The 27,952-nt window shown below is 37.4% G+C and overlaps 3 protein-coding genes across 4 annotated transcripts; 1 reads left to right on the plus strand and 2 right to left on the minus strand.

Annotated features, from left to right (window-relative positions):
* Positions 1–25: 25 nt before the first annotated feature.
* On the plus strand, positions 26–2,630 carry LOC116294650 (uncharacterized). The gene is made up of 6 exons (XM_031702287.2): positions 26–321; positions 890–982; positions 1,756–1,907; positions 2,003–2,102; positions 2,223–2,341; positions 2,492–2,630. The coding sequence occupies exons 1-6, from the start codon at positions 58–60 to the stop codon at positions 2,562–2,564; spliced, it is 801 nt and encodes a 266-aa protein (XP_031558147.2). The 5' UTR covers positions 26–57; the 3' UTR covers positions 2,565–2,630.
* Positions 1,598–16,175, minus strand: LOC116294660 (uncharacterized). Its single transcript, XM_089038908.1, has 5 exons — positions 16,136–16,175; positions 8,026–8,291; positions 5,511–6,498; positions 4,471–5,028; positions 1,598–3,417 (listed from the first exon to the last, which is right to left on the minus strand). Exons 1-5 carry the CDS (start codon positions 16,173–16,175, stop codon positions 3,308–3,310), a joined length of 1,962 nt encoding a protein of 653 aa, XP_088895034.1. The 3' UTR covers positions 1,598–3,307.
* On the minus strand, positions 15,286–27,673 carry LOC116294669 (uncharacterized). 2 transcript variants are annotated; one of them, XM_089039112.1, is made up of 6 exons: positions 27,310–27,673; positions 26,642–26,708; positions 23,097–24,144; positions 18,488–18,793; positions 17,258–17,695; positions 15,286–16,925 (listed from the first exon to the last, which is right to left on the minus strand). In XM_089039112.1, exons 3-6 carry the CDS (start codon positions 24,127–24,129, stop codon positions 16,774–16,776), a joined length of 1,929 nt encoding a protein of 642 aa, XP_088895238.1. In that variant the 5' UTR covers positions 24,130–24,144; positions 26,642–26,708; positions 27,310–27,673; the 3' UTR covers positions 15,286–16,773. The 2 variants fall into 2 exon arrangements, with proteins under 2 accessions (XP_088895238.1, XP_088895237.1); XM_089039111.1 differs by lacking the exon at positions 26,642–26,708.
* Positions 27,674–27,952: the final 279 nt, after the last annotated feature.

The following is a 27,952-nucleotide window of genomic DNA, read 5'->3' on the forward strand; positions in this document are numbered from 1 at the left end:
ACAGCTAGCAACGCCTGACGGATATCGTTTAGGTTACGTTCAAAATATAATAAATAGATGCATGAAATAAGAGGTTTATGGCGCTGTTTGTACTACCAAAAACGTCTAAATAATGGGCTAGATTTAATGTCCAGGAAAAAGTATTCATGGATATCACAAATAAATGGCAATAAGCATGATCCTGTAAAGACTGTATTTACTCCAACAAAATGGGAGATCCAACGAGCTGAAAAACTATTTGATTCCATTGGAGGAAAATCTGTATTGGACGAGTCTGGTGTAAAGTTGAAGAAATTTACGAAACTGCAACAACTTCCTGAGGTATTTTTCAAAGTATCTTGTTTTAATGTATTATTTAGGGATAGCTGGAATCTATAGCCCCCCAATAATTTTACCGCCTTGTTGAATTACTTAATCATATAGCTATAATGCAATATATTGCAAATGCCCCTCAAAACACTGGGAATTGCATTTTCGAGGGTCTCAATAGACCTTATTCGTAGCGTGACAATGTTTTCCCAATTCAGCGTGACGAATCTCCAGAGGATTAATTTTCTTATGTTTTCATTCTTCGAAAAATTCGTGAGTATCCCAAAGGATACGAAAGGATAATAACGATGATATCCCACGAGTTTCAAAACAATAGCTGTTCATTACCCTAGAGATCTGTCGTGTTCAATTAGGAAAAATTTGTCAAACCATGAATAAGGTCTATTTGAAACTTTTTCTGGGGAGGATACCCCTGAAACCCCTGGATGCTTCCACCTTCATTGTTCGTTAGTCCCCCCAATCAGAATTATGCTTCATGATACCTGCTATTGAAGAATGGGTAGCCATTTTGCAAGATTTTGGCTTTAAGCAGTATAATTTCTTTCAAATACTTAATTAGATTGCATTACTGGGGAGAACAAGTGTTGGAAAATCCTCTCTTATCAATGCATTATTACATCAAAAGAAGCTTGCGAAAACCTCGAAAACCCCTGTAAGTATTTTGGTACTAAAATATTTATCTTAAATTCTATTAAGTGCGATTTCGATATTCAGTGAACTCATAAATTTAAACAGCTAGTTGTTTAATGTTTCTTTTTGCGAGTCAAAAATACAAAATTATTATTATCATTGACTGCAGCAAAAAAATTTAAACAGTTCACAAAGTATCAAAAAAATCAGGGAAAGAAACTAAATGATAACTGATAAGATAACTTTGAACAACAACCTTTTAACGTTATCAATTATGAAGTCAAAAATAGGAAACATTGAAAGTTAGATGATACATATGAAAAGTATACATGGGAAAACATGATAGAGTGCATGCACTAAACCCGTGAAACATATTTAGTACTAATTAGTAGTAATTCATACAGAATCCTTTGTTTCCTATTGTTTGATTATCACCATTTAGTACTAAAAATTAGTATTTGTTTCACGGGTTTAGTGCGAGCACTCTAACAAGAATAAAGGTTGGACAAAGCAGTTTAAAGCAGTTAATAGTATTAATAAACAATTTTGAACAGAGTCAACACTCTGTGTATTCAAACTAGGGGCTATGTTTTTCTGTGATGTAAAGCATTTCATAGACAAAAAATACGCTAATAAGTTAGTTTACTGTTTTATTGATAAAAAATTGTTACAATATTGAGCTATTGCAGTCATACATGTTCCTGTGGATTATACAGTTCACTGATGGAAAGAGATGTAGGAACTAGATTGAGATAGCCAGCACTACAACTGAATTTTTTTCTTTTGTTTTTGCAGGGTCATACAAGGTTGATTAATTATTTTAATGTGGGATCAAAGTTTTACCTGGTTGATCTGCCAGGGTATGGTTACGTTGAAGGTCAAGGACAAGGAAGTCAAAACTTTGTTAATATTGTTGAAAAATATTTGCAAGCAAGAACAGGCAAAGAGTAAGACCATATGCTTCAATAATCACCTAGCTAAGTGCTGTTTTTTCATCTTACAAGTTGTAATCGTTTTTCATTGATCTGATTCCTACTCTTAGATTGAGAAGTGTTTGTCTGCTAATTGATGGTAAAGTTGGCATTAAGAACAATGACCTAATTGCTGTGGAGATGCTTGAAGAAATGAATGCTTCATTTCATGTAAGAGGCTATTTCTTTGAATTTTTGTCATTTTCAAATTAAAATTTTCTATTTTTGTGTTACCTGCAACGAGTATAAGGTAAAAATAGTCCAATGATTTTTTTTCTTGTCTTATGATAGGTTGTTGTGACTAAGATGGATAGAGTGAACAAGGAGTTTCATGATTTGATCACCAGACAAATCAACCAGGAAATCCAGAAACAATCAACACTGTGCTTTCCACACATATTTCCAGTCAGGTATATGTAGCAGAATTATTATTTTTATTCAAGGTTGCTTTAACTAATCTTTAATTTAAGTCTTAATAAAGCATTAATTAAATGACAAAAAGGAAGTAAAACAATGAATTGCATATGTAATAAACAATTTGTTTTCTTTGTCCCTTATAGCTCAAAAGACAAGATTGGACTGTCGGAGCTGCGTTATTTCATTGCCTTATGCACTGGAATTTTTTTGAAATAGACATTATTTATACTCCTGCCTTATGAGTTAGTGTTTGTATATATAATAACATAAGAATGCCTGCTGGTGAATGGGCTAGCAAATGGATGCCTAAATATTGGACATTCCTTGAGGAAACATAAAAATTGTTTTTGCTTGAGTCTATTTTACTATAATTATAACTAACTACTAGAAATTGTTATATGGTATCTGGAAAATTAATTTTATATAAGAACAATATTGTTATTAATCTAATTGCTGCCCCCAAAGGTGCATTATAGCTTTAAACTTCCATTTAACTGAGTATACTAAGTAAACTTTTAGGTATAGAATTATTCTTACGCATATTGCCATTAAAACCACCTAATTCTAAGTAATATACTGGTTGTGTTATTCTAATTCTTCATATTCTTAGCAAATTCATGGCTGAATGACCAGTCCTTAGGCTGCCAGAAAGCAGCTAGTTGGGATTCATCTCTGTCAGTCCATGCAGTTAAAGTCTCTGTGTAGGTTTAATCACTGCATTTATTTAGGTCTTTGCTTTGTCATGGGTATTCTGGCTGGAATGACCTGCCATTGCCAGGAGGAAAACCAAAACCAGTCTCCACATTGCATTCAAAGTGCCACTCATTGTCATGGATATCTGGCTGCATGTCATGTATTTTCCAGGAAACAGCTGCATACAGTCCAGCTCTGTCATGGAGAGGAAGCACTGTTGCCAGGAGGCACTGCAACTTACATTTCAAGTTGATTTAAAGATGACCTCATGATGGATCACCACCTTCATTTTCATGCTTCGTGTATCCTGAGTTTTTGGAGAGTTGTCTTACATATGTCACTGCTTTCTTCAATGAATTGGATGCAGAACCTGACCCTGGGGCAAGAAGAAAGACTTGATTTTAACAATTACGAATCCCATAGATTATATATGTATAATAATTATTACAAAAGTGTTCTTTATAACTAAAATGTCATCTACGTGAAAGCTCAATAGAATTTACCATTACCTACTTGAATAGAAAAACCAATATTCTACCTGTTACTTATCAAAAAGGATTGATGTGAATTTAGGATTATAAATTTTGGAAACTGGTTATATGGTTTCCATTCAGCAATTCCCACTTGCTGTTGGAGGTCAAAATGTTTCATTTGCTTTCTTTCTGAAAAGAGAGCAAACTTACTCTAAGGTGCATGGGTTCATTGCACAAGAAACTTCATACTTATGCTAATATTTTGGAGGTTAGCACATAGTTTGAGTAAAAGATTCTGGTGTTTTGGATGTTGATAGTTCTTTATTGGCGTAAACGTTATTTACTTCAACAAAGGACTAATGTCCGAAATGTCAGTAAAACTATAATGTTTTACAGGGTGATTAGGTTGATCTTTCTTATTTACATGCTATATTCAACACAACTATACTTGTAACACTATAGTCTTTGTTTAATATAATCATAGACTTGAATATAGAGTATCATGCCACACTGTGATTGGTTGAGCAACCTAGTGATAATGAGAGGATATTCATTGCTAGCAGTGATTATGACAGAGCAAAAGTAATACTAAAATGTTTTCTCCTGAATTTTGACTTTTCTCTGATATTCAAGTCTAAAACTGTGCTAAAATGACTATTCATCTCAGGCTCAGTGAATATGGCAAGTCTTTTCTCGCTGCTCAAAGACTTGCTGCTCAATAAATATTTTCTGATATTCACTTTGCCATCAGAGAATAATGATTGTTAAATACACCTATTTCATAAAACTTTGTCGTCATCTAAGAAAAATGTCATTCGGACATGGTAATGGTACATTGAATGAGCCTCAATACTAAGTTATTCCAGCTATTCCTGGATCTTTGAATGACCCGCTATCTCTTATCACTTTTCTTTGGCATTTATGGCAACCTTTTTTGAAATGGGAGTATGTATTACCTGTACTTCTAGCCGACTGATTGCTGATCTGTCTGTCAAGTTTCCTGTTGCTTTCATCAGGATTTTCCTTACCATTACACAAATTATCTGCCAGCTTATCACTGGAGCCTTGTCGTGAATCATTAAGACCAAGATTTTTTTGTGGCCCTACTCCGTGATATGTCATATCATGAAAATGAACTCTGTCATGTGAAGATGATGATGGTTCTCCATTAAGGTCATGACCATATCCACTGTCTCTTGCATCCACTTTTCTTCTCTCTTGTTCTTCACAACAGAGGTGATTCTCAAGCAAATCCACAATTCGATTCTGTTTTATTATTTTCATGAATTTACAGAAATGATAGACAGTGAGTTTTGTCTGGGATGCTTGGAGAAAATCAATTAGTTTCATTCCTCTACGATCAACTTCCTCTAATGAATTTATTTTCAGTGGCTCCATGCCATATTTTTCAGCAACTCTTTTCCAGTCACCAATACCAGGAGGTACAGAGGTTAACATGTCTGCAATTTTATCACATAACTCAAGCGAATTAATTTCATTGAAGTTTTTATACCCTAGAAATTAAAGAAATAAAATCAGTGAGTTCATGGGATGGGATAATTGGTTATTACTTGAAATGTTTCTCAACCACGTGAAATATGACATGTGGCAGCTCAACTAGGAAAAAAGCAGTTAAACTTATGAATAATTCATATGACTTAGGTTCAAACTTATATACTATAAATAAATGATGGATGTTTATGCTCCATAAATCAAAAATGAGCTACAAAATCTTATCAGCCAGCACCCCTGTCTTGAGAATGACACGCTGTCTTTAACTTATCGGAGACTTTTTGGACAGTGATGCACAAACTATCTATCAAAGTATAAGTTCATGTTTTTTAAGTATAGTTAAAAAAGATCATCTGCAGATCATGTTTTGTTAGGTCTAAAACAACTTAGGTAAACCAGCTTTTCTTGTGCTTAATTTACATCTCATAAGATTAAACTGTCAAGGTATTTTTTCAAATGCTACACATGAATTAGTTATATTTACTTTTGTTTGGTCCAGGAAGAACATCCAGGTCTAATTCAATGGCATTAGCACCTTGTTGAAGAGGATGCTGCCTGCACTTCACTTGACATGTGTACTTTCCAAAGTCTCTGACTTGAACACTATTAAACTCAATCTTTTCTCCATGGCAAGGATAATCCATCATATCTTTCTTCCATTCATAAATGTAATCAAAGCAGTAATTATCTTGTGTGTTACCCTGATTCTTACAAATAATTGATATCACTTTACCCTCTTGAATCTCATCTCCAGAAGTTAAGGTAGGATTAACCATTATAAAAAAAGATGCCTTGCTAATTCCACAATCATTATTTCTGTTTTCAAGTGGTACTTGTTCAGTTGGACAACCACCAGATCTTTGCTTTCTAAGTTTTAAGAGCCACTTTAGAACGAAAACCCCTGCAATTATTAAAATAATACCTCCAACTACAATTAGAGTAATAATAATAATATGAAGTGTCTTTTTCCCTTTATCATCACCAGTGGAATCATTATTAGTGCTACTTGGATTCTTTGTTGTTTTAGGTGAGCACTCCAGTGAGTCATGTACAGAGCATTGTGACTGTACTGGTTGACCTGCACACTCAGCTATTCTCTTGTTATCTTTCTTACAGCAATAAGAACATGGCTGACAATTATATGTTGCATTATCATAATAACGTCCTCTTGCACAGTTTTTGGAACACTGGGTATTTGATTCAGCTGTGCAGTTTTTCAGTGTTACAGGACAGATCTGACAAGATTTACATGAACTTGGTTCATGTTCGTCGGAGTACGTTTTTCCTGCTTCACAGGGGATGCATTTAATATTTGATCGCTGTGCTTCTGTCAACTTTATTCCACAAGATGGTGTGAGTCCACGACCAACAACGCATTGCTCACATGGTAAACATTCTACTTTATCTCTATTTTTATCAACAATGAAGTAATGATCTTTGGGACAATCTTGAGCACAGTTTGTATAAATAATCTGAAGAAGAAAAAAGAATCACAAAAATGTAAGCTTATTAAAGTCTCTTTACTTAGCAATGCATGGCAGTGGCTTCAAAAACACACCTACCCCTTGCGGAGGTTTTTATTGTCCTCCAACCCAAGACAACGATCAGCTAAGTAAAAGCAACAGGTTTTTTCTCATTAAATATGTGAGTTGAATAATCTCATTATCAAAGATGAGATCATTCTACAGCCTATTATGCAGAACTTTGAAAGCGGTTTTCATCTCCAACGGTTTCGGGTGGTTGAAGAGCTTTTTTGATTAATCAGCACATTCGTAATATTGCATAATTGCGATGCTTTTAAGCTTAAAAGTTTTCCGAGTTCTTTCTAACTTTTTCTTATATCAGATTTAGTTTTTCTCTATGTCAGAGAAACTTCGATCGAAGCTAATTTGCAGCATATAGAGGACATTTAACACAGTGGCGCGAAGATATTGAAGTTTATCTTCGCAGCGAACGATTGAAATATTTTTCAACATGAGAAAATAAACTTCAAATCTTCAAGCCAACGAGTAATTCTTTTATCATATAGACAAATCCACAAAGAACAACTACGCCAGTTAATCAAAACAGGTCCCAACGACACTGGTGGGCCTCTAACTATTACTGCGTTTACCTCACAAGCAAAACTTGATTACCCTTATTAAATATAATGATGTAGATAACGACTAGTTTTGGAACTAGTTTGGACTGCGTCGGTGTTTTTTAGTTGAAGCAAATGTGTTGTAGTAGATAATTTTATCACCGTAAATACGAAAGATAATAGACTGACGTTTCGGACGTTAGTCCTTCGTCGGAGTCATCGACTCCGACGAAGGACTAACGTCCGAAACGTCAGTCTATTATCTTTCGGACTTAAATATAATGAGTAGATTTTTTATATAAAAAACATCAATTTTCTTTTAAATTGACTTAGCAAGGTCTATAATACGTAGATTAGCATGCGTACCTCGAGGGCCAAAATTGTTAGCGCCAAAATTGTCCTACACTTCATGATGTAAACTAGTTTTTCTTCGGTTTTCAATCGAGTGAAGACATTCTAGGAAGCCATCCAAGTCGATAACACAGGTCTTTCAAATCAAAATTTAGTAGTCATAAAAGTATATTAAATTGCAGTAGACACAGAAGTTTATATAACCTTCCATGATAGTTTTCCATGGTGTTTTGATCGCTTTACCGAATAAATAGCGCATGTCAAAAGTGTTAGGATATTACGGTAGATGACGTAATGTATGAACATGCACAGGCTTGCCTACTACAGGGAGCTCACAGAGAAACAAATGTGTTTCGTTTTTAAAACTTTGATCGATCGTAAAGTTTTTGAAAATTTCATATTTACTTCTATTGTAGTCCATCACATATATTATTGACCTTAGCATCATTGGCAGTCTATGATAACGGAGCACCTTGAAGATAAATCAGTTACGCGTGATGCAACGTGTAAAATGCCAAAATAACAAAACATGATTAGTCAGCACTATGCAGCGATGCATTTTACTCACCAATTTTCTTTTGAAAGACTTGCGCAAAATAAGCAAATATACTAATTCGAACTGCACAGCCTTGAAACAAGAAGTTAAATTATTGGTTGTTGCTTCATGTATGACCACACGAATTGGCACTATCTTGGGGTTGTGTGTTGTGGTAGTGTTGCATCGTTCGGTGTCACCTTTAGTGATCCGTGTAGGTGCAGCACATGTAGTTGGTGTAATACCCGTAGTACCCGTGGTAGGTGTAGTAGGTGTAGTACCAGTAATACCTGTAGTATCTGTAGTAGATGTAGTATCCGTAGTACCTGTAGTACTGTAGTACCTGTAGTACTGTAGTACCTGTAGTACCTGTAGTACCTGTAGTACCTGTAGTACCTGTAGTAGGTGTAGTACCCGTAGTATCTGTAGTATCTGTAGTACCTGTAGTACCTGTAGTAGGTGTAGTATCTGTAGTAGGTGTAGTATCCGTAGTACCTGTAGTACCTGTAGTAGGTGTAGTATCTGTAGTAGGTGTAGTATCCGTAGTACCTGTAGTACCTGTAGTATCCGTAGTACCTGTAGTACCTGTAGTACCTGTAGTATCTGTAGTAGGTGTAGTAACTGTAGTAGGTGTAGTACCTGTAGTATCCGTGTAGTACCTGTAGTACCTGTAGTACCTGTAGTAGGTGTAGTATCTGTAGTAGGTGTAGTATCCGTAGTACCTGTAGTACCTGTAGTAGGTGTAGTATCTGTAGTAGGTGTAGTATCCGTAGTACCTGTAGTACCTGTAGTATCCGTAGTACCTGTAGTACCTGTAGTACCTGTAGTATCTGTAGTAGGTGTAGTAACTGTAGTAGGTGTAGTACCTGTAGTATCCGTGTAGTACCTGTAGTACCTGTAGTACCTGTAGTAGGTGTAGTAGATGTAGTATCCGTAGTACCAGTAGTAGGTGTAGTATCTGTAGTAGATGTAGTATCCGTAGTACCTGTAGTACTGTAGTACTGTAGTACCTGTAGTACCTGTAGTACCTGTAGTAGGTGTAGTACCCGTAGTATCTGTAGTATCTGTAGTACCTGTAGTACCTGTAGTAGGTGTAGTATCTGTAGTAGGTGTAGTACCTGTAGTACCTGTAGTACCTGTAGTACCTGTAGTACCTGTAGTAGGTGTAGTATCTGTAGTAGGTGTAGTATCGGTAGTACCTGTAGTACCTGTAGTAGGTGTAGTATCTGTAGTAGGTGTAGTATCTGTAGTACCTGTAGTACCTGTAGTAGGTGTAGTATCCGTAGTACCTGTAGTACCTGTAGTACCTGTAGTACCTGTAGTAGGTGTAGTATCCGTAGTACCTGTAGTACCTGTAGTATCTGTAGTAGGTGTAGTAGGTGTAGTACCCGTAGTACCTGTAGTACCTGTAGTACCTGTAGTAGGTGTAGTATCTGTAGTAGGTGTAGTATCCGTAGTACCTGTAGTACCTGTAGTAGGTGTAGTATCTGTAGTAGGTGTAGTATCCGTAGTACCTGTAGTACCTGTAGTAGGTGTAGTATCCGTAGTACCTGTAGTACCTGTAGTATCTGTAGTAGGTGTAGTAACTGTAGTAGGTGTAGTACCTGTAGTACCTGTAGTAGGTGTAGTATCTGTAGTACCCGTAGTAGGTGTAGTATCTGTAGTACCTGTAGTACCTGTAGTAGGTGTAGTATCCGTAGTGCCTGTAGTATCTGTAGTATCCGTAGTACCTGTAGTATCTGTAGTACCTGTAGTAGGTGTAGTACCTGTAGTACCTGCAGTAGGTGTAGTACCTGTAGTATCTGTAGTATCCGTAGTACCTGTAGTAGATGTAGTATCCGTAGTACCTGTAGTACTGTAGTACCTGTAGTACCTGTAGTACCTGTAGTACCTGTAGTAGGTGTAGTACCCGTAGTATCTGTAGTATCTGTAGTACCTGTAGTACCTGTAGTATCTGTAGTACCTTAGTACCTGTAGTATCCGTAGTACCCGTAGTAACTCTAGTAGGTGTAGTATGTGTAGTAGTTTGTGTTTCTTTGTGTTGTTGATACCTCAGTGAATTTCTAGCTTGTACTTAACACTATACTTGATAACAAGAGACCATAGAGCAGTCTTCATTAACGGGAAACAAAGTGTACTTATTAGAGTGCATTAGTCAGATAGACTCAAAAATGCGCTACCTAAAGAATATTTCACAGGATTTACCAAATCACACTATGGTCTCTTGTCTAAAAACTAAATATAGTGATATAAAGTATTAAGATATATATAGTTCTAGTTAGATCCATAGTTGCCTTAACCACATCAAGACATTATGACTTTTAGATGAAACTGTAGATATATTCGATTAACGATTTACATATCCTGAAATCTAAGGGATAATTCCAAAACAATTCAAGTCAATCGAAAAAATATATTAAAAAGAAAACAATAAACTAAAGTATGATTATAAGTCTTTCTTCACCTATTTATTTTGAGTTATTATAGTCTTCATGCGTACGCCTTGATAGGTTAAATGAACGCTACTGGTGACGCGCCCACTAAGGCAGGGCATGTTTCAGAGTAAGGAAAATCAAATTTCATTCCTAAAGCGAAATTAAAATGAATTCAACAATAGAATGAACAATTTTATTAATTCTACCCATCAACATGGCTGCCGTGAAAGGTACTATGTACACCTACTACAGGTACTACAGATACGACAGGTACTACTGATACTACACCTACTATAGCTACTACAGGTTCTACACGTACTACGGATACTATAGGTACTACGGATACTACACCTACTACAGGTACTACAGGTACTACAAATACTACAGGTACTACACCTACTACAGGTACTACAGGTACTACAAATACTACAGGTACTACACCTACTGCAGGTATTACAGGTACTACAGGTACTACGCCTACTATGGGTACTACAGATACTACAGGTACTACGGATACTACAGATACTACAGGTACTACGGATACTACACCTACTACACCTACTACACCTACTACAGGTACTACAGGTACTACAGGCACTACGGATACTACACCTACTACAGGTACTACAGGTACTACAAATACTACAGGTACTACACCTACTACAGGTACTACAGGTACTACAAATACTACAGGTACTACACCTACTGCGGGTACTACAGGTACTACAGGTACTACGCCTACTACGGGTACTACAGATACTACAGGTACTACGGATACTACAGATACTACAGGTACTACGGATACTACACCTACTACACCTACTACAGGTACTACAGGTACTACAGGTACTACGGATACTACACCTACTACAGGTACTACAGATACTACAGGTACTACGGATACTACATCTACTACACCTACTACAGATACTACAGGTATTACTGGTACTACAGGTTCTACACCTACTACGGGTACTATAGATACTACAGGTACTACACCTACTACGGATACTACAGATACTACAGGTACTACAGGTACTACACCTACTACGGGTACTACAGATACTACAGGTACTACAACTACTACGCATACTACAGATACTACAGGTACTACAGGTACTACAGGTACTACAGGTACTACAGGTACTACAGATACTACAGGTACTACAGATACTACAGGTACTACAACTACTACGGATGCTACAGATACTACAGGTACTACAGGTACTACAGGTACTACAGGTACTACAGGTACTACAGGTACTACAGGTACTACAGGTACTACAGATACTACAGGTACTACAGATACTACAGGTACTACAGGTACTACACCTACTACAGTTACTACACCTACTACAGATACTACAGGTACTACAGGTACTACGGATACTACACCTACTACAGGTACTACAGGTACTACAGGTACTACAGGTACTACAGATACTACACCTACTACACCTACTACAGGTACTACAGGTACTACAAATACTACAGGTACTACACCTACTCCAGGTACTACAGGTACTACAGGTACTACACCTACTACGGGTACTACAGATACTACAGGTACTACACCTACTACGGATACTACAGGTACTACGGATACTACAGTTACTACAGGTACTACAGGTACTATGGATACTACAGGTACTACATCTACTACACGTACTACAGATACTACAGGTAATACTGGTACTACAGGTACTACACCTACTACAGTTACTACACCTACTACAGATACTACAGGTACTACACCTACTGCAGGTACTACAGGTACTACAGGTACTACGCCTACTACGGGTACTACAGATACTACAGGTACTACGGATACTACAGATACTACAGGTACTACGGATACTACACCTACTACACCTACTACACCTACTACAGGTACTACAGGTACTACAGGCACTACGGATACTACACCTACTACAGGTACTACAGGTACTACAAATACTACAGGTACTACACCTACTACAGGTACTACAGGTACTACAAATACTACAGGTACTACACCTACTACAGGTACTACAGGTACTACAGGTACTACGCCTACTACGGGTACTACAGATACTACAGGTACTACAGATACTACAGATACTACAGGTACTACGGATACTACACCTACTACACCTACTACAGGTACTACAGGTACTACAGGTACTACGGATACTACACCTACTACAGGTACTACACCTACTACAGGTACTACAGGTACTACACCTACTGCAGGTATTACAGGTACTACAGGTACTACGCCTACTATGGGTACTACAGATACTACAGGTACTACGGATACTACAGATACTACAGGTACTACGGATACTACACCTACTACACCTACTACAGGTACTACAGGTACTACAGGTACTACGGATACTACACCTACTACAGGTACTACAGATACTACAGGTACTACGGATACTACATCTACTACACCTACTACAGATACTACAGGTATTACTGGTACTACAGGTTCTACACCTACTACGGGTACTATAGATACTACAGGTACTACACCTACTACGGATACTACAGATACTACAGGTACTACAGGTACTACACCTACTACGGGTACTACAGATACTACAGGTACTACAACTACTACGCATACTACAGATACTACAGGTACTACAGGTACTACAGGTACTACAGGTACTACAGGTACTACAGATACTACAGGTACTACAGATACTACAGGTACTACAACTACTACGGATGCTACAGATACTACAGGTACTACAGGTACTACAGGTACTACAGGTACTACAGGTACTACAGGTACTACAGGTACTACAGGTACTACAGATACTACAGGTACTACAGATACTACAGGTACTACAGGTACTACACCTACTACAGTTACTACACCTACTACAGATACTACAGGTACTACAGGTACTACGGATACTACACCTACTACAGGTACTACAGGTACTACAGGTACTACAGGTACTACAGATACTACACCTACTACACCTACTACAGGTACTACAGGTACTACAAATACTACAGGTACTACACCTACTGCAGGTACTACAGGTACTACAGGTACTACACCTACTACGGGTACTACAGATACTACAGGTACTACACCTACTACGGATACTACAGGTACTACGGATACTACAGTTACTACAGGTACTACAGGTACTATGGATACTACAGGTACTACATCTACTACACGTACTACAGATACTACAGGTATTACTGGTACTACAGGTACTACACCTACTACAGTTACTACACCTACTACAGATACTACAGGTACTACACCTACTGCAGGTACTACAGGTACTACAGGTACTACGCCTACTACGGGTACTACAGATACTACAGGTACTACGGATACTACAGATACTACAGGTACTACGGATACTACACCTACTACACCTACTACACCTACTACAGGTACTACAGGTACTACAGGAACTACGGATACTACACCTACTACAGGTACTACAGGTACTACAAATACTACAGGTACTACACCTACTACAGGTACTACAGGTACTACAAATACTACAGGTACTACACCTACTACAGGTACTACAGGTACTACAGGTACTACACCTACTACGGGTACTACAGATACTACAGGTACTACAGATACTACAGATACTACAGGTACTACGGATACTACACCTACTACACCTACTACAGGTACTACAGGTACTACAGGTACTACAGATACTACACCTACTACAGGTACTACAGATACTACAGGTACTACGGATACTACATCTACTACACCTACTACAGATACTACAGGTATTACTGGTACTACAGGTTCTACACCTACTACGGGTACTATAGATACTACAGGTACTACACCTACTACGGATACTACAGATACTACAGGTACTACACCTACTACGGGTACTACAGATACTACAGGTACTACAACTACTACGGATACTACAGATACTACAGGTACTACAGGTACTACAGGTACTACAGGTACTACAGGTACTACAGGTACTACAGGTACTACAGGTACTACAGGTACTACAGATACTACAGGTACTACAGATACTACAGGTACTACAACTACTACGGATGCTACAGATACTACAGGTACTACAGGTACTACAGGTACTACAGGTACTACAGGTACTACAGATACTACAGGTACTACAGATACTACAGGTACTACAGGTACTACACCTACTACAGTTACTACACCTACTACAGATACTACAGGTACTACAGGTACTACGGATACTACACCTACTACAGGTACTACAGGTACTACAGGTACTACAGATACTACACCTACTACACCTACTACAGGTACTACAGGTACTACAAATACTACAGGTACTACACCTACTGCAGGTACTACAGGTACTACAGGTACTACACCTACTACGGGTACTACAGATACTACAGGTACTACACCTACTACGGATACTACAGGTACTACGGATACTACAGTTACTACAGGTACTACAGGTACTACGGATACTACAGGTACTACATCTACTACACGTACTACAGATACTACAGGTATTACTGGTACTACAGGTACTACACCTACTACAGTTACTACACCTACTACAGATACTACAGGTACTACAGGTACTACGGATACTACACCTACTACAGGTACTACAGGTACTACAGATACTACAGGTATTACTGGTACTACACCTACTACACCTACCACGGGTACTACGGGTATTACACCAACTACATGTGCTGCACCTACACGGATCACTAAAGGTGACACCGGACGATGCAACACTACCACAACACACAACCCCAAGATAGTGCCAATTCGTGTGGTCATACATGAAGTAACGACCAAATTATTGACTGTACATAGTCTGGGTTTGACGCATGACATGACATAGTATTTCCAATTACTTTTTTTTGCTATTTTAATACTAAAATACAGATTGTTTTTTTTTTTCTACATAGCAATCCATTTTAATTACAATCATTGAATTATTGTGCAATAAGCTTTTTCCTTTTACAAGAATTTGATAGTACACTAAAGTACACTTCCAATGGTCTAAATATAGAACAGATGGCCTAAATATAGCATATATATATGGTGTTACGTGAAACAGCCAAAACTAGCTGATGTCAGAATTATTCAAATACTAATACATGTACATGATATATGATACTGATATATGTAGTCTGATCATGTTCTTCTAAGACGTGATCAAACTACGTACAGTATAATAATTAATCCTTTTACCATAACTAATGACTGTTGTCACTGGTCATACAAAAACATCAAATATGTATCATAATCTGTCTTTAGGCTGCTTTATTACAATAACGTACTAAGCACACTTGCACGTTTTCTATTTCATTAACTACTGTACACAAAGATTGCTTTCAGGGGCAGATCCAGGGGTGATGAAGGGGGTGAATAGTCCCTTTTCCTCATATTCCTGGTAAAATCTTTGTAATAGCACCCCCTTCTAAAACTCCTGGATCTGTCAGTGCTCTGTCAGTGATAAAAATAATTGATATAAAAAAGATATGTAAAACATATAAACAGGTAGTGAATCTTCTGAGAATGGCTTTGGCATGTTAATCTAGGTCGACTAACTTTGCTCTACTGTGCATTTTTACATGTCTATATGAATATATAATACACATTTCAGAGTACCCAAAATCCTTTTCGGTGTTAGCTAGCTTTCATGATATGACCTTCTCGAACCGGACAACGTTTTTTCAGTTTGGTGTACCTTCATCATCAAGTATGGATGTCATTGTCACTCTCTTCATGGTGGTGATCTAATGGTGAATAATATAATTCTAATATTGTCTGCGTGTACTTTCATCATCAAGTATGGATGTCATTGTCACACTCTTCATGGTGGTGATCTAATGGGGAATAATATAATTCTAATATTGTCTGCGTGTACTTTCATCATCAAGTATGGATGTCATTGTCACTCTCTTCATGGTGGTGATCTAATTGGGAATAATATAATTCTAATATTGCCTGCGTGTACTTTCATCATCAAGTATGGATGTCATTGTCACTCTCTTCATGGTGGTGATCTAATGGTGAATAATATAGTTCTAATATTGTCTGCGTGTACTTTCATCATCAAGTATGGATGTCATTGTCACTCTCTTCATGGTGGTGATCTAATGGGGAATAATATAATTCTAATATTGTCTACGTGTACTTTCATCATCAAGTATGGATGTCATTGTCACTCTCTTCATGGTGGTGATCTAATGGTGAATAATATAATTCTAATATTGCCTGCGTGTACTTTCATCATCAAGTATGGATGTCATTGTCACTCTCTTCATGGTGGTGATCTAATGGTGAATAATATAATTCTAATATTGTCTGCGTGTACTTTCATCATCAAGTATGGATGTCATTGTCACTCTCTTCATGGTGGTGATCTAATTGGGAATAATCTACCGATTGCTGTCTCAGTACTATTCCTTTAATACTACTAGCAATTGATGAACTGCGAGATCTTTTGCGCTCCCTAGTATCAACTTCTTCATTGTCTGTAAAACAAATATATGTGAATTATTTATGTATATCCCTATGTATCCCTTTATATTTAAGTAACAACATTATCAATATCTTAACCCAGGGGACATGCTGATAGGACTGTTCTATGTTTCATTGAGTCACATCTAAGCTGCATGCGCTGGGGGGGGAGGGGAGGGGGAGGGCTGGATACTCCCTTTGTCCAAGTTCTAAGGGTAGTCAGTGTTCAAGTACAAAATGTGTACTAATTTGTCTTAGGTGTCTATCTTGAATGCACTCCTGTTCTGTTTGTTTTCCCAGTGCCTTTTGTTAAAATTATATTAATCAATAAAAATATAATTCTCACCTTCACTTTTCTGAGAATCCTTGCTTGTTTGTCTACCATATCTTGATTTCTTTCTCACATCAGACTTCTGATCTTGTTTTCTTTCATCTTTAGAATCATTGTCTTCTTCAGAACTATTTTGAGAAATATCTTCACTCTTTTTTCTTTTCACAAATGATTTCAATCTAGGACGTTTTTCTTCCACAGGCTTAGAATTATTCTGGACATTGGTTAAAATTGAGGTTCGTAAATCCTCCAAAGAACTTTCCCTAGAAGCTTCTCGGCTGGAATCAGCATAACTAAGGTTAAGTAATGCAGGGTTTATTGGAGGACAAAGTTTACTTGAAGCTGCTGCTTTTACAGGACCATCATCAGGTGGTAGGTTTTCTCTCAGTGGACCACCATCCGAATCAGATTCTTCACTTATACCACTATCAGGTCTGTTACTGGCATCCATAACTTAAGAAAAAAAGAAATTATTATAAGACATTCGGTGTCAGTGGCTACTGTTTCAAGCTTAGTGGCAAAAAAAGCACACACACGTGCACAAAAAAAAAACAAAAAAAAACGAAAAGCTAATCATAAAATAATTATCATAAATGTTGCTTTCAGATTAGCTAGTGGCATATTCAGTTTCTATTTTGCCATTCTTAAATCTGCTTATGTGTTGTACTTCTTCCAACACTTCTTTTGTCCTGCAAATCTCTATGTAACTGAACTGTACACAGCACAATTGCACATTTTTTCTTTATAATGGGCTTTTTTCACATTGCAGCCATGCTGGTTTGAACACTAGATTCCACCACCACCGCCTTGCATTCATTCATTACGTGGGTGAAACAAAGGTCTTTATTTTCATGAGAATACACATGATCACCATGGGATAAAGGGCCATGCCGCAAGGTTGTGAGACCAATTGCTTAACTATGCTGCATGTATATATAATTATATCATTCGACCTCTGGTTTGATTAAAATCAATGTTAATGCTGCATTAATGTCATTTTTGTACAAAGGATTCACTCTAGTACTAGGTATTGTTTTTTCAACTTTGTTTATTGTCAATCAAATTTACTAAGCTTTTGGATTAATTTTTCATCCTCTGAGTATTAGAGGAACGACACTTAGCAAGCTCAAAAACCACAGTTGAAAAAAAATACCTAGATATCTGGATAAATATTACAATAATACAAAAAGTAGCAAAGATTTGACAATGAGCTAAGAAAGTACAAACAAGAAGTACTGAACTAACCTGATTTTGCATTCTTTTTTGTCTTAGTTAATTCATTCTCAAGGAATTTAACTATTTTCTTTTGCTTCATTGTATCTTTTTTTAGTTTCTCACAGAACTCAAAGACTGTGAGTTCTGGGCAACTAGATTTAATGTACTGTAAAACCTGGCTAGCTTGGTCTTTGTCAAGTGCTTTAAGAACATCTTCATCCATTTCAAATTCTCTACCAAGTTCCATCCAATGCCCAATTCCCACTGTTTTAGGTGTCAACATGTTTATAAGTTTATCCTCAACAGTACAGTTAAGTTCACTGAATAGTTTCCACTCTATGGAAACAAATAGAGAAAATGATAGAGATAATTAGCATGTGATTTAAGAATAATATTTCTAATTCATGCTATGAGTGGTCAAAATGTTATTTTGGATGACAGAGTATTTAAAATGATCACATCATTGTCTTCTGCACATATGCTCTAACTGAATTTGAAGAATTTGAACTGTTCAAAATCTCAGATTGAGTAGCACACTGCAAATAGTAATATATTCACCATACAGCCAAACAAAATAGTTTTTGATTGGCATATGAGGCATGACCTTTGAGTTAGAAATGTGATTTTTCATATTCTTTACTATCAGTTATAGACCTCACTATTAGTAATATCTGAAGATATAGAAATATAGATAGGTTATAGAGCTTGGGAACTAGGTTATTCCGGGTGAAAGCCCTTGGAATTAAATTTGGAAAAATTAATTTCTGACCTCGCTGGGAATCGAACCTGTTTCAAGACGTGTTCGTGTTGGTGGGGAAATAGTTATGCGTCTTTAATCAAACAATCACTTCTCTAAGTATCTAATTACAACTGCGTAAGCTAATATTGTAACATCTCCCCTTTTATAATGTTTGAAATACATGGCTGGGATGATATAGAAAGATTTTAAAGATTTAGAAAATAAATGACCAAACAAAATGGCTGACTAAACTACGAAATGATTATATGGATATTAAAGCTCAACTGTAACAAAAATCAATGTCCTATAAATGTTCGGTAGTCAAGTAAACCGATCAGGTTTCTTAACCACTCTCTGACTTCTTCGCAGTACAGGTGGATTGACCGCGGGTTCTGATGCAGGTAGAACTTGAGGTGTCCTTGCACTGTCTGCCTCTGGTGATGCTTGTGTGTCACTAGCTGGTTCTTTCGGTGCTTCGTCAACGGGCTTTAAAAGCTGTCTGTTTCGGCGAAGTAGCTCTCCGTTCGACTCAACTAGGTATGACCTGTCTGAGAGTTTCTCTTTACAGTTCCCGACTTCCCAGGGCTTGCCTCTCTGGTTTGGCGCTACTCTTACCTCTTGGCCTATTTCTAGGTCTGGTAGGACCTTTACATGTCTGTCGTAGTGACTTTTGGCTTTCTGGCGCTTAAGGTGGATTTTGGTTGTCACACCTTCCGCTACTTTGGGGTACAGAAGGTTAGTTGCTATGGGGACTAGTGTCTTTGTTCTCCTAGACATCAAGCGCTGTACTGGGCTGCTCTGCATTCCTTGAGTGGGGGTATTCCGATAATCTAGCAAGGCTAACCACGGATCTTTACGGTCTTGCATGGCTTTCTTGAGCAGGCTCTTGGCTACTTTCACTGCTGATTCCGCCTTTCCATTTGACTTTGGGTGGTATGGCGATGAGGTGACATGTTTGAACTCCCAGTCTCTTGCGAATTCAGCAAACTCGTTGCTGACGTATTGAGGCCCGTTGTCGGATACCAGCACATCGGGTATCCCATGTCGACTGAACTGTTCCTTCAGAAACTTGGTAATGGATGCTGAGGTTGTATCTTTCAGAGGACTTATTTCTATGTAGTCTGAGTAGTAATCTACCAAGACTATATAGTCTCTGTTCTGCAGCGTGAAAAGATCTGTGCCTAGTCTGCTCCACGGTCTGTCGGGTATTTCGTGCGACTGCATTGGCATGCTGGGGTTACTTGGTTGATATTCTGAGCACACATGTCAAGCCTTTACTGCATTTTCGATGTCGTGGTTCATTGCTGGCCAGTAAACGCGATCTCGTGCTTTCCTTGCACACGCCTCGATTCCTTGATGACTTGAGTGTAACCTCGCGATTACTTCAGATCTGAGGGCTCGAGGTATGATGATGCGTTGATTCTTGAATAAGATGCCGTTGTGGAGTGTCAGTTCCTCTCGGAAATGCCAGTAGTCTCTGATAGCTACTGGTACTTTGTCACGTACGTCAGGCCATCCAATTAGTATAGTATTCTTAAGTGACTGCATTGTAGGGTCTTGCTCTGTGGCTTTTTGTAGTTGCGCTAACCTTTCACTTGTGACCTTTACATTGTCGAGGGGGTTGATTCCTTCTAGTTCTAGCGCAAACACTTGGAACTCGTCTCCAGGCTCTCCTTGGTCTGCGAGGAAGGCTCGTGAGAGGTGATCTGCCACGTACATTTGTTGTCCTGGCTTGTAAGTTACGTTCAGGTTGTATCGCTGTAGGCGTAATATCATCCTCTGTAACCTGCTGGGTGCTGCTAACAAGGATTTCTTGAAGATCGCTTGCAAAGGTTTGTGGTCTGATTCTACTGTTATCAGCTCTCTCCGTGTGATGTACTGGCTGAACTTTGCACAAGTGAAGACGATTGCAAGACATTCTTTTTCGATTTGTGCGTAGCGTTGCTCAACTGGTGTGAGAGTTCGGGATGCAAACGCTACTGGTTGGCCGTTTTGAAGCAAGGTTGCTCCGAGGCCTTTCTCACTAGCATCACATTGGATAGTGACTTCTTCGCTCATGTCATAGTACTTGAGTACTGGATGCGCAATCACGAGTTGTTTAACTTCTGAGAAGGCTTTGTCGTGCTGGCGTGACCACACAAATCTTGCATTCTTTGTGGTTAGTTCACGAAGAGGCAGTGCGACTTCTGATAGTCGAGGGAGAAACTTGGAGAGATAATTTACAAAGCCTAGTAGGCTGAGTGTCTCTTGCTTGTTGGTAGGCTTTGGCATTTCGGTCACTGCTTTGACCTTATCTGGATCTGGCTTGAGTCCGGTGGATGACAAGATGTGTCCCATGAACTTCACTTCTTTTCTCCGCATGGTGAGCTTCTTGCTGTTCAGCTTTAAGTTGATCTGTCTTGCTCTCTTGAGCAGACGTAGCAGATTTTCGTCATGGTTTTTGTTGGCTTCTGCTAATGTGTCACCGTAACCGACCACTAACATATCGTCGCAGAGCACTTCCACGCCTTCTAGGTCTCCCAGTCGCTCGTGTAGGGTGCTTTCGAATTCCTCTGGGGCTGAGCTGACGCCAAAGGGCATGCGTAGATATCTGTAACGGCCAAATGGGGTCCAAAAGGTTGTAAGCTTACTGCTAGCTTCGTCCAAACCGATTTGGTAGAACCCATCCTTTGCGTCTAACGTTGTGAAGACTTTGGCCTTGCCGAGTCTGGGTAGCATCTCATCCATCGTAGGCATTTGGTATTTGGGTCGTTTGATCGCTTTGTTTAGATCTTTGGGATCCAAACAGATTCGTATCTTTCCAGGTTTGGCTACAACGACCATGCTGCTGATCCATTCGGTGGGTTCTGTCTCTTTGACGATGATTTTCCTTTTCTCGAGTTCAGCTAACTTTGTTTTGACTTCCTGGCGAAGCGTAACTGCGATTCTTCTAGGCGCGTGTTGAACTGGCGTGACATCTGGGTCAACTGCGATTGTAGCGTTACCAATGTTTCCCACGACGATACTCTACCAGCTGAGCTAGAGGTCATGCAGACTGAGAGCAGGCCGGGGTGAAATAGATGTTAGGTCGTGGTAATAATGATGCAAAGTGAGAATATGTGGACCGCGTAGCACTTATGAATTATACATAAGAATATTACATATTCTCACTATTAGTAATATCTGTATCTTGACTAGGGGGCAATTAAAATTCTTAAGCTTGCTGAGGATCTTCAAAGTCATATATGTATCTTGACTTCTGGTTTCAGGCCATAGAAATAGAAAGATCAATACTTTAAGGACTTATTTTGACATGTTTTGACTTAACAGTCACTATAGTTGCATATATTAATAGACCAGTTTTGAATTCCAAGTTACCGCTGTTTTCCTTGATTACAGACTCATTTGCACAGGGTTAGCCTCGTATCAGTGTTCAAATATTCACAAATACCAACGGTAAAGTAAAGAATGCACAACTTTAACAATACAAACACTTTGAAACTCGACGGACCTTGACTTGAACACGTGAATATTCTGCACAAACTCGAGGCTAAGCCTGTGCAAATGAGTCTGTAATCAAGAAACACAGAGGTAATTTGTAATTCGAAACTGGTCTATTGCCTCCCAGTCAACTGCAAAAGGTCATGTGATTGATATTAAGCAATTTTAGCCAGGAAACAAAAGCACAAAGATTCCTCTAAGTTTCAGATCGGCTGGCAATGCTTTTTTGAAAAAAGGTGTATACAGCTATTAATTGACTTTTAATTGACTTTTAATTTGTTGCATACCAAGCCCAAACTGCACTATGGGTAATATCAAATGTGATCAGCACAAGGTCACAACAATATAAAACTTTCCTAAACTTTGTCTGCACATTTTCTAGAATAATTTATTCTATGTCTATGTATGAAATATACATACCTTTTCCTTCTCCAGGATTAACATGTATTTCTATGGTGGGACTATTTTCTTTGTGGTCTTGATGTTTAATACAATGTATTTCACAATAATATCGACCAGAATCAGCTACCTCAACATCATCAATACTAAGATCCTTGGAAGAGTTCTTGTGATTGTTTTTTGATATACTGTCACCATCTTTCTTCCATTTAAAACCAAAGTTGCATTTTCTATTGTTTTCTTGTACATCACCATTCTGATTATCACAGGTAAGTGATAACAAAATTCTTTGTCCTTCTGATATTTCATTTGGTGATTTATTAGTTATACTCCATGGTAGATGATCAAGGTCACAGTGTTCATTGTTGTTAAGTAAATGAATGCCAGCACCATCTTCCATTGCTACCTCGTTTCCTGGGTTATTTGTGATATTAAGATTGTTATTTCTTCTTTTAGTTTTCTTCCTTCTTTTGTAAAATATGAGTACAACAACTAAAATAATAGCAACAACAACTCCAATAATAGAAGCTGCAATCCCTCCAGTACTAATGCTCTTGGCACCACTAGGTTTCTCAGGTACACTTGTTGTTCCGCTAGGATAAGCAGTGACTACAGCTGTGGTGGGCTTTGGTTTACACTGCCGTGTACTAAGTACAGAGCACTGTTTGTTTGATGGCATACTTTTACATTGAATGATCCTTACGTCCTTGCCCTTATTGCAGCAGTCAGAACATGGTTGACAGTCATGTGTGAAGTTCTCATAATAGTAGCCCTCTTCACATGTATTGGAACATATTGTATTATCATAAACTGTACAGTTCCTTATCACTATTTCTTTTGCAGAACAAAGATGACAGGTTTTGCAAGAACTTGGGTTGTGTCCATCTGAGTAGGTTTTTCCAAGTATACATGGAACACAATCAATTGGAGGAGGGTGGTTTACTTTGCTACCACAAGGAGGAGAGAGGCCCTGGCCATGAGGACAGTTATTGCATGGTAAACAGGATTCTGTTCCATTTGCATCAACTATGTATTCATCCTTTGAGCATGTCATTTTGCTGTCAACAAGCTTAAAAAGAACAATAAGAGAAAAATCAAATAAGTTTGAATTCATAAGCTAATGGCCATGGCCATGGAATTACTAGGTTATTTTATTGTAGTTGTGCTTGAAAAATAAATCTGGAAAGAAATGAAAAATAAGTTGGTGCCAAAATTTGAACTTTATAGCGGAGCTCCCGCACGGGCCAAAGAAAAAATGGTAAACCATCAAGTTGATTTTTCATGGCTTGGCTGACGTCACTTCTGTCCGTACGTCCGTCCGTGTACACAACACAGGAATCCCGCTTGATGTCAAAGCAAAACTACTTACAAATGCGGCTCTCAAATGCACAGAAAAAAAATCGCTTTAGGACAAGTTTTAGACCAAAAACAATTGAATAGTCAAAGATGGATCAAGAAGTGTTCTTCAAGAATTCAGAAGTGTGTTTTTTAGCAAACAATTGTATGTAATTTTTTTTTTTTTTGACAAGCATATTTTCCCGATGAATCGACAAATCAAAGGCTTTTTAGTCTCAAAACTTTTAATATTTCTATAGATAAGCTTAATTTATTTTTAAAAAAGATGTAACTAGCTAAAAACTAGTGTGAGCTGTGTCGGTGTTTCTAATGAAACAGTAATGATGAGAAGGTAAATTATACAACGTTAAAAAGATGAAAAAACTTATTGACGAAAAACTCTTTAACAGTACTAATAAAAAAAAGTTCGCAATTTTCTTGATGCCATATTAAAATGATTTAAATTATATCATATACTAGTTTATGATCAACTTAATTCAAGATTAAAATTCAGATAAAATAGTTGATAGTAAAATATAAAGTATATGGCATATATATAAAGCATATGGTATCGTTTAATAAACATAGCAAATATAACAATAATGATAAAAAGGTAAATTATACACTGTGAAAAGATGAAAAAACTTATTGACGTTTCGGACGCTAGTCCTGAGCTTCGTCGGAGTAAAAGAGAAAGAGGTGGTAGAGAGGAGTGTATATATGATAGAATAAGACAAAAGAAACCAATGAGAGCAAGGTAGGCAAGGAAACAAAAACAAACAATCAAAAGACAAAAGAAAAGGTTAGTTGAAAGTAAAGTGTTCATTAATCCTGTTGGGACTAAGAGTTAATTTATTTTAATGCTGGATGAAATATAACAGGAAGAGCTTATTACAACAAATATTAGTCCTGTATTTAGCTTTGTAAATCTCTTAACAATTCGGTTGTTTTTAACCAACTATCGTATGTTTTTCATTCAAGAAAAATGCAGTTTTGTTCGCCTCCCATCGCGGGGTCCCATCAACAAAACAAAGACTTTCATTCAATAATTTTATATCTTTCTACTGATAATTTATTTAATTATTGAATGAAATATAAATTTACACCAAAATAATATTCAACTGTTTATTAAGCTATTCGCGATCGGGCAAGTATGATTATAAAAATGAGCTCAAATTTGTTTTGTTGAGAGATGTTATTGTACAAAGACCTAGACTTTCACTTTAAAAAGCTAAAAAATATTCAAAAACATTTACAAACGCCAATTTAATTTACTGACAAATAAATCCATCATTTTGTATTTTGCATTGCCTTTTGCATTATTTTGTATTTTGTCTCAGTTGTTCTTGTCAAATTTAACTGAATGTAAACTTCGTCTCGTTCTGTAAAAGACGTAATTAAGTAAGTATATGTTTTCTGCTCACCTTAACCAGTTTTCATGTCTGTTTTTTGGTCTTGATTTGTCTTAAATCTCCAGATTTTTGATTTCAATGAAAGACATCCGAGGTAAATTCCACTAAACTTGATATTGTATTAGATTATCTGTAGTTATCTTTCATGTTTTTTTTAAGTAAAAGAGATTCAAAGCCTTAAACTGTCAGCCTTGGAAAACTTTGTTGAAGAATTTTCCAAGAACAAAACTAGCCCCTGGGGGTGGTGGTGAGTTGTGTACAAAATTCCTAAGTGGGAGAGTATACTCGCACAAAAAAAAAACAAAAACAAACAATGCAGTGCATTTCGATATCATGGAAGAAACATCTGGTAATATAACTATGCGAACCTGATCCGAACTAGCCTGTAAAGCAGGCAATCTTGTGGGTTTGGGGGAAAACCGGGGTTTTGTGGGAATTTTGGACATTTGGAATGAGTGAGAATTGAAACCAAGCAAAAAAGAAGCGAAGGGGGAGGGGGTGGGAAGGGGAAGAAAATAACAAGGGATGCTGGCAGGCGTTCCCTTCTTTCCACTCCCCCTCCCCCCACGTTCCCTTTTTTTGAAGGTCCCATTTTTCAGGAACAGGAACCCCAAAACGGCGATTCTTTCCCAAACCCACCACAAGAATGCTTGCTCTGCAGGCTAGATCCGAACCGGAAATGCGTCAATATGGCAATTAATCCCTTTGAGTAAACCCAAAGGGGGGAAATTTCACTGCATGGTTTTTATTATGGGAGAAATTATCTTCATCTCGAAAAAAAATAATAATTGAAGATTTTTTCCCCAATCTTATTTTTACCTTTCAGTTTCATTCAAATTGTTCTCCCTGTGACTTCCGTATCCGGAGCTCCACTTTTAGGCAGTGCCTAAATATATATTTTATATTATCTATCAAGGCTTAAAATAACGGCCAGACAGTGGTCAGTCATGATGACAGTCATGATGCCAAATTAGTTTTAACTTGAATTGGTCATATCAGATATACAGGCCTTAAATATTGTTTCTGGCTCAAAATGACTGGAAAGGCAAAGATTCGACTGGACATGTTCCAATTCTGGCCAGACATTAATTGTCTGATGAATGGTCCTTATTTTAAGTATGCTTATACACTAGACAAATTTTTATGCAACTTGTCTAATTGGGTTAAAAAGGGTTGGGTAATTAATATATTAATCTCCAAAACGATTCATTTGCCAAATATCAATCAGGTTAACATTTTAATAACTATTATGTTTATATTGCAGAACTGATCATTCAGATTGGAAGAAAGCGTAACAAATATACCGTCATTATTGTATGTCTTACAAATATATGTGCTGGATATATAATTTCTTGATTCAGCAGAAATAAAAACAATTTGCAAGACAGTTTGCATCAAGCACGCAGCGTTAAGATCAACAAAAGCTCAAACTTGTATATCCAATATCTCATGTCTGTTAATTCTTTGAGATAAGATAAAAAACTCACCTCATTTGCAGACCATAAAACCAAACCAACGATTAATGTGTCAAATACTTTCATTGTTGAACAGCTTTCAAAAGAACTTTCAAATTCTTCAACTTTTTGGAATCGTTTTACTTTGATTTTAAAAATTCACAACAAATTCTTCGCTCTCATTACGACTATCTGAAACGTTTAAAGATTGTTAGCAAGCTTAAGCCTTCGGAAGTCTAAAAGGCGAAGGGATGAAAGCCACAAACTGAGTTATAAAAACCGCTTGGTCGCCATCTTGCATTACCTATTTATAAATCTATGACATCATGGTAGTGCAGATTTCGTAATCATTCTTGGAACACACATATATTAAAGAAAATGACGTCACCTGAGAAGAATATCTTATTTATATTTTATTTTATTTTATTTAGCATTTACCTCACATCAAATCATAGTTTAAAAAAATGAAACATATAAACAAATTACAAATTATTATTATCATTATTGTTGTTGTTGTTGTTGTTGTTGTTATTATTATTATTGATAGTGCTTTTTTAATTCCAAAAGATTCAATGGATTTATAGAATTTAAAAAAATCGACTACCAGACCTCCATTCCATGTTCTTGTCAGGTGACGTCATCTTCCAGTCTCAAATTATAATATATATATATACAC

The sequence above is a fragment of the Actinia tenebrosa genome, unplaced genomic scaffold, assembly GCF_029948245.1.
Source record: "Actinia tenebrosa isolate PJP-AT-01 unplaced genomic scaffold, QUT_ActTen_1.0 PGA_scaffold6__47_contigs__length_16458017, whole genome shotgun sequence".
Classification (NCBI taxonomy): Eukaryota; Metazoa; Cnidaria; class Anthozoa; order Actiniaria; family Actiniidae; genus Actinia; species Actinia tenebrosa.

Excerpts from the sequence above, each read along its gene's own strand:
- LOC116294669 (XM_089039111.1), bottom strand. The coding sequence starts at position 27,363 with ATGAAAGTATTTGACACATTAATCGTTGGTTTGGTTTTATGGTCTGCA. Across the intron at positions 24,145-27,309 it reads TTTTATGGTCTGCAAATGAG|CTTGTTGACAGCAAAATGAC; the intron begins GTGAGTTTTTTA and ends GTTCTTTTTAAG. Across the intron at positions 17,696-18,487 it reads AAAAAAGAATGCAAAATCAG|TTATGGATGCCAGTAACAGA; the intron begins GTTAGTTCAGTA and ends TTTTTTCTTAAG.
- LOC116294650 (XM_031702287.2), top strand. The coding sequence starts at position 58 with ATGCATGAAATAAGAGGTTTATGGCGCTGTTTGTACTACCAAAAACGT. Across the intron at positions 1,908-2,002 it reads CAAGCAAGAACAGGCAAAGA|ATTGAGAAGTGTTTGTCTGC; the intron begins GTAAGACCATAT and ends TCCTACTCTTAG. Across the intron at positions 2,342-2,491 it reads CCACACATATTTCCAGTCAG|CTCAAAAGACAAGATTGGAC; the intron begins GTATATGTAGCA and ends TGTCCCTTATAG.
- LOC116294660 (XM_089038908.1), bottom strand. The coding sequence starts at position 16,175 with ATGAAGAGAGTGACAATGACATCCATACTTGATGATGAAG. Across the intron at positions 8,292-16,135 it reads ATCCATACTTGATGATGAAG|ATACTACAGGTATTACTGGT; the intron begins GTACACCAAACT and ends CATCTACTACAG. Across the intron at positions 5,029-5,510 it reads TCTTCCTGGACCAAACAAAA|GGTATAAAAACTTCAATGAA; the intron begins GTAAATATAACT and ends TTTAATTTCTAG.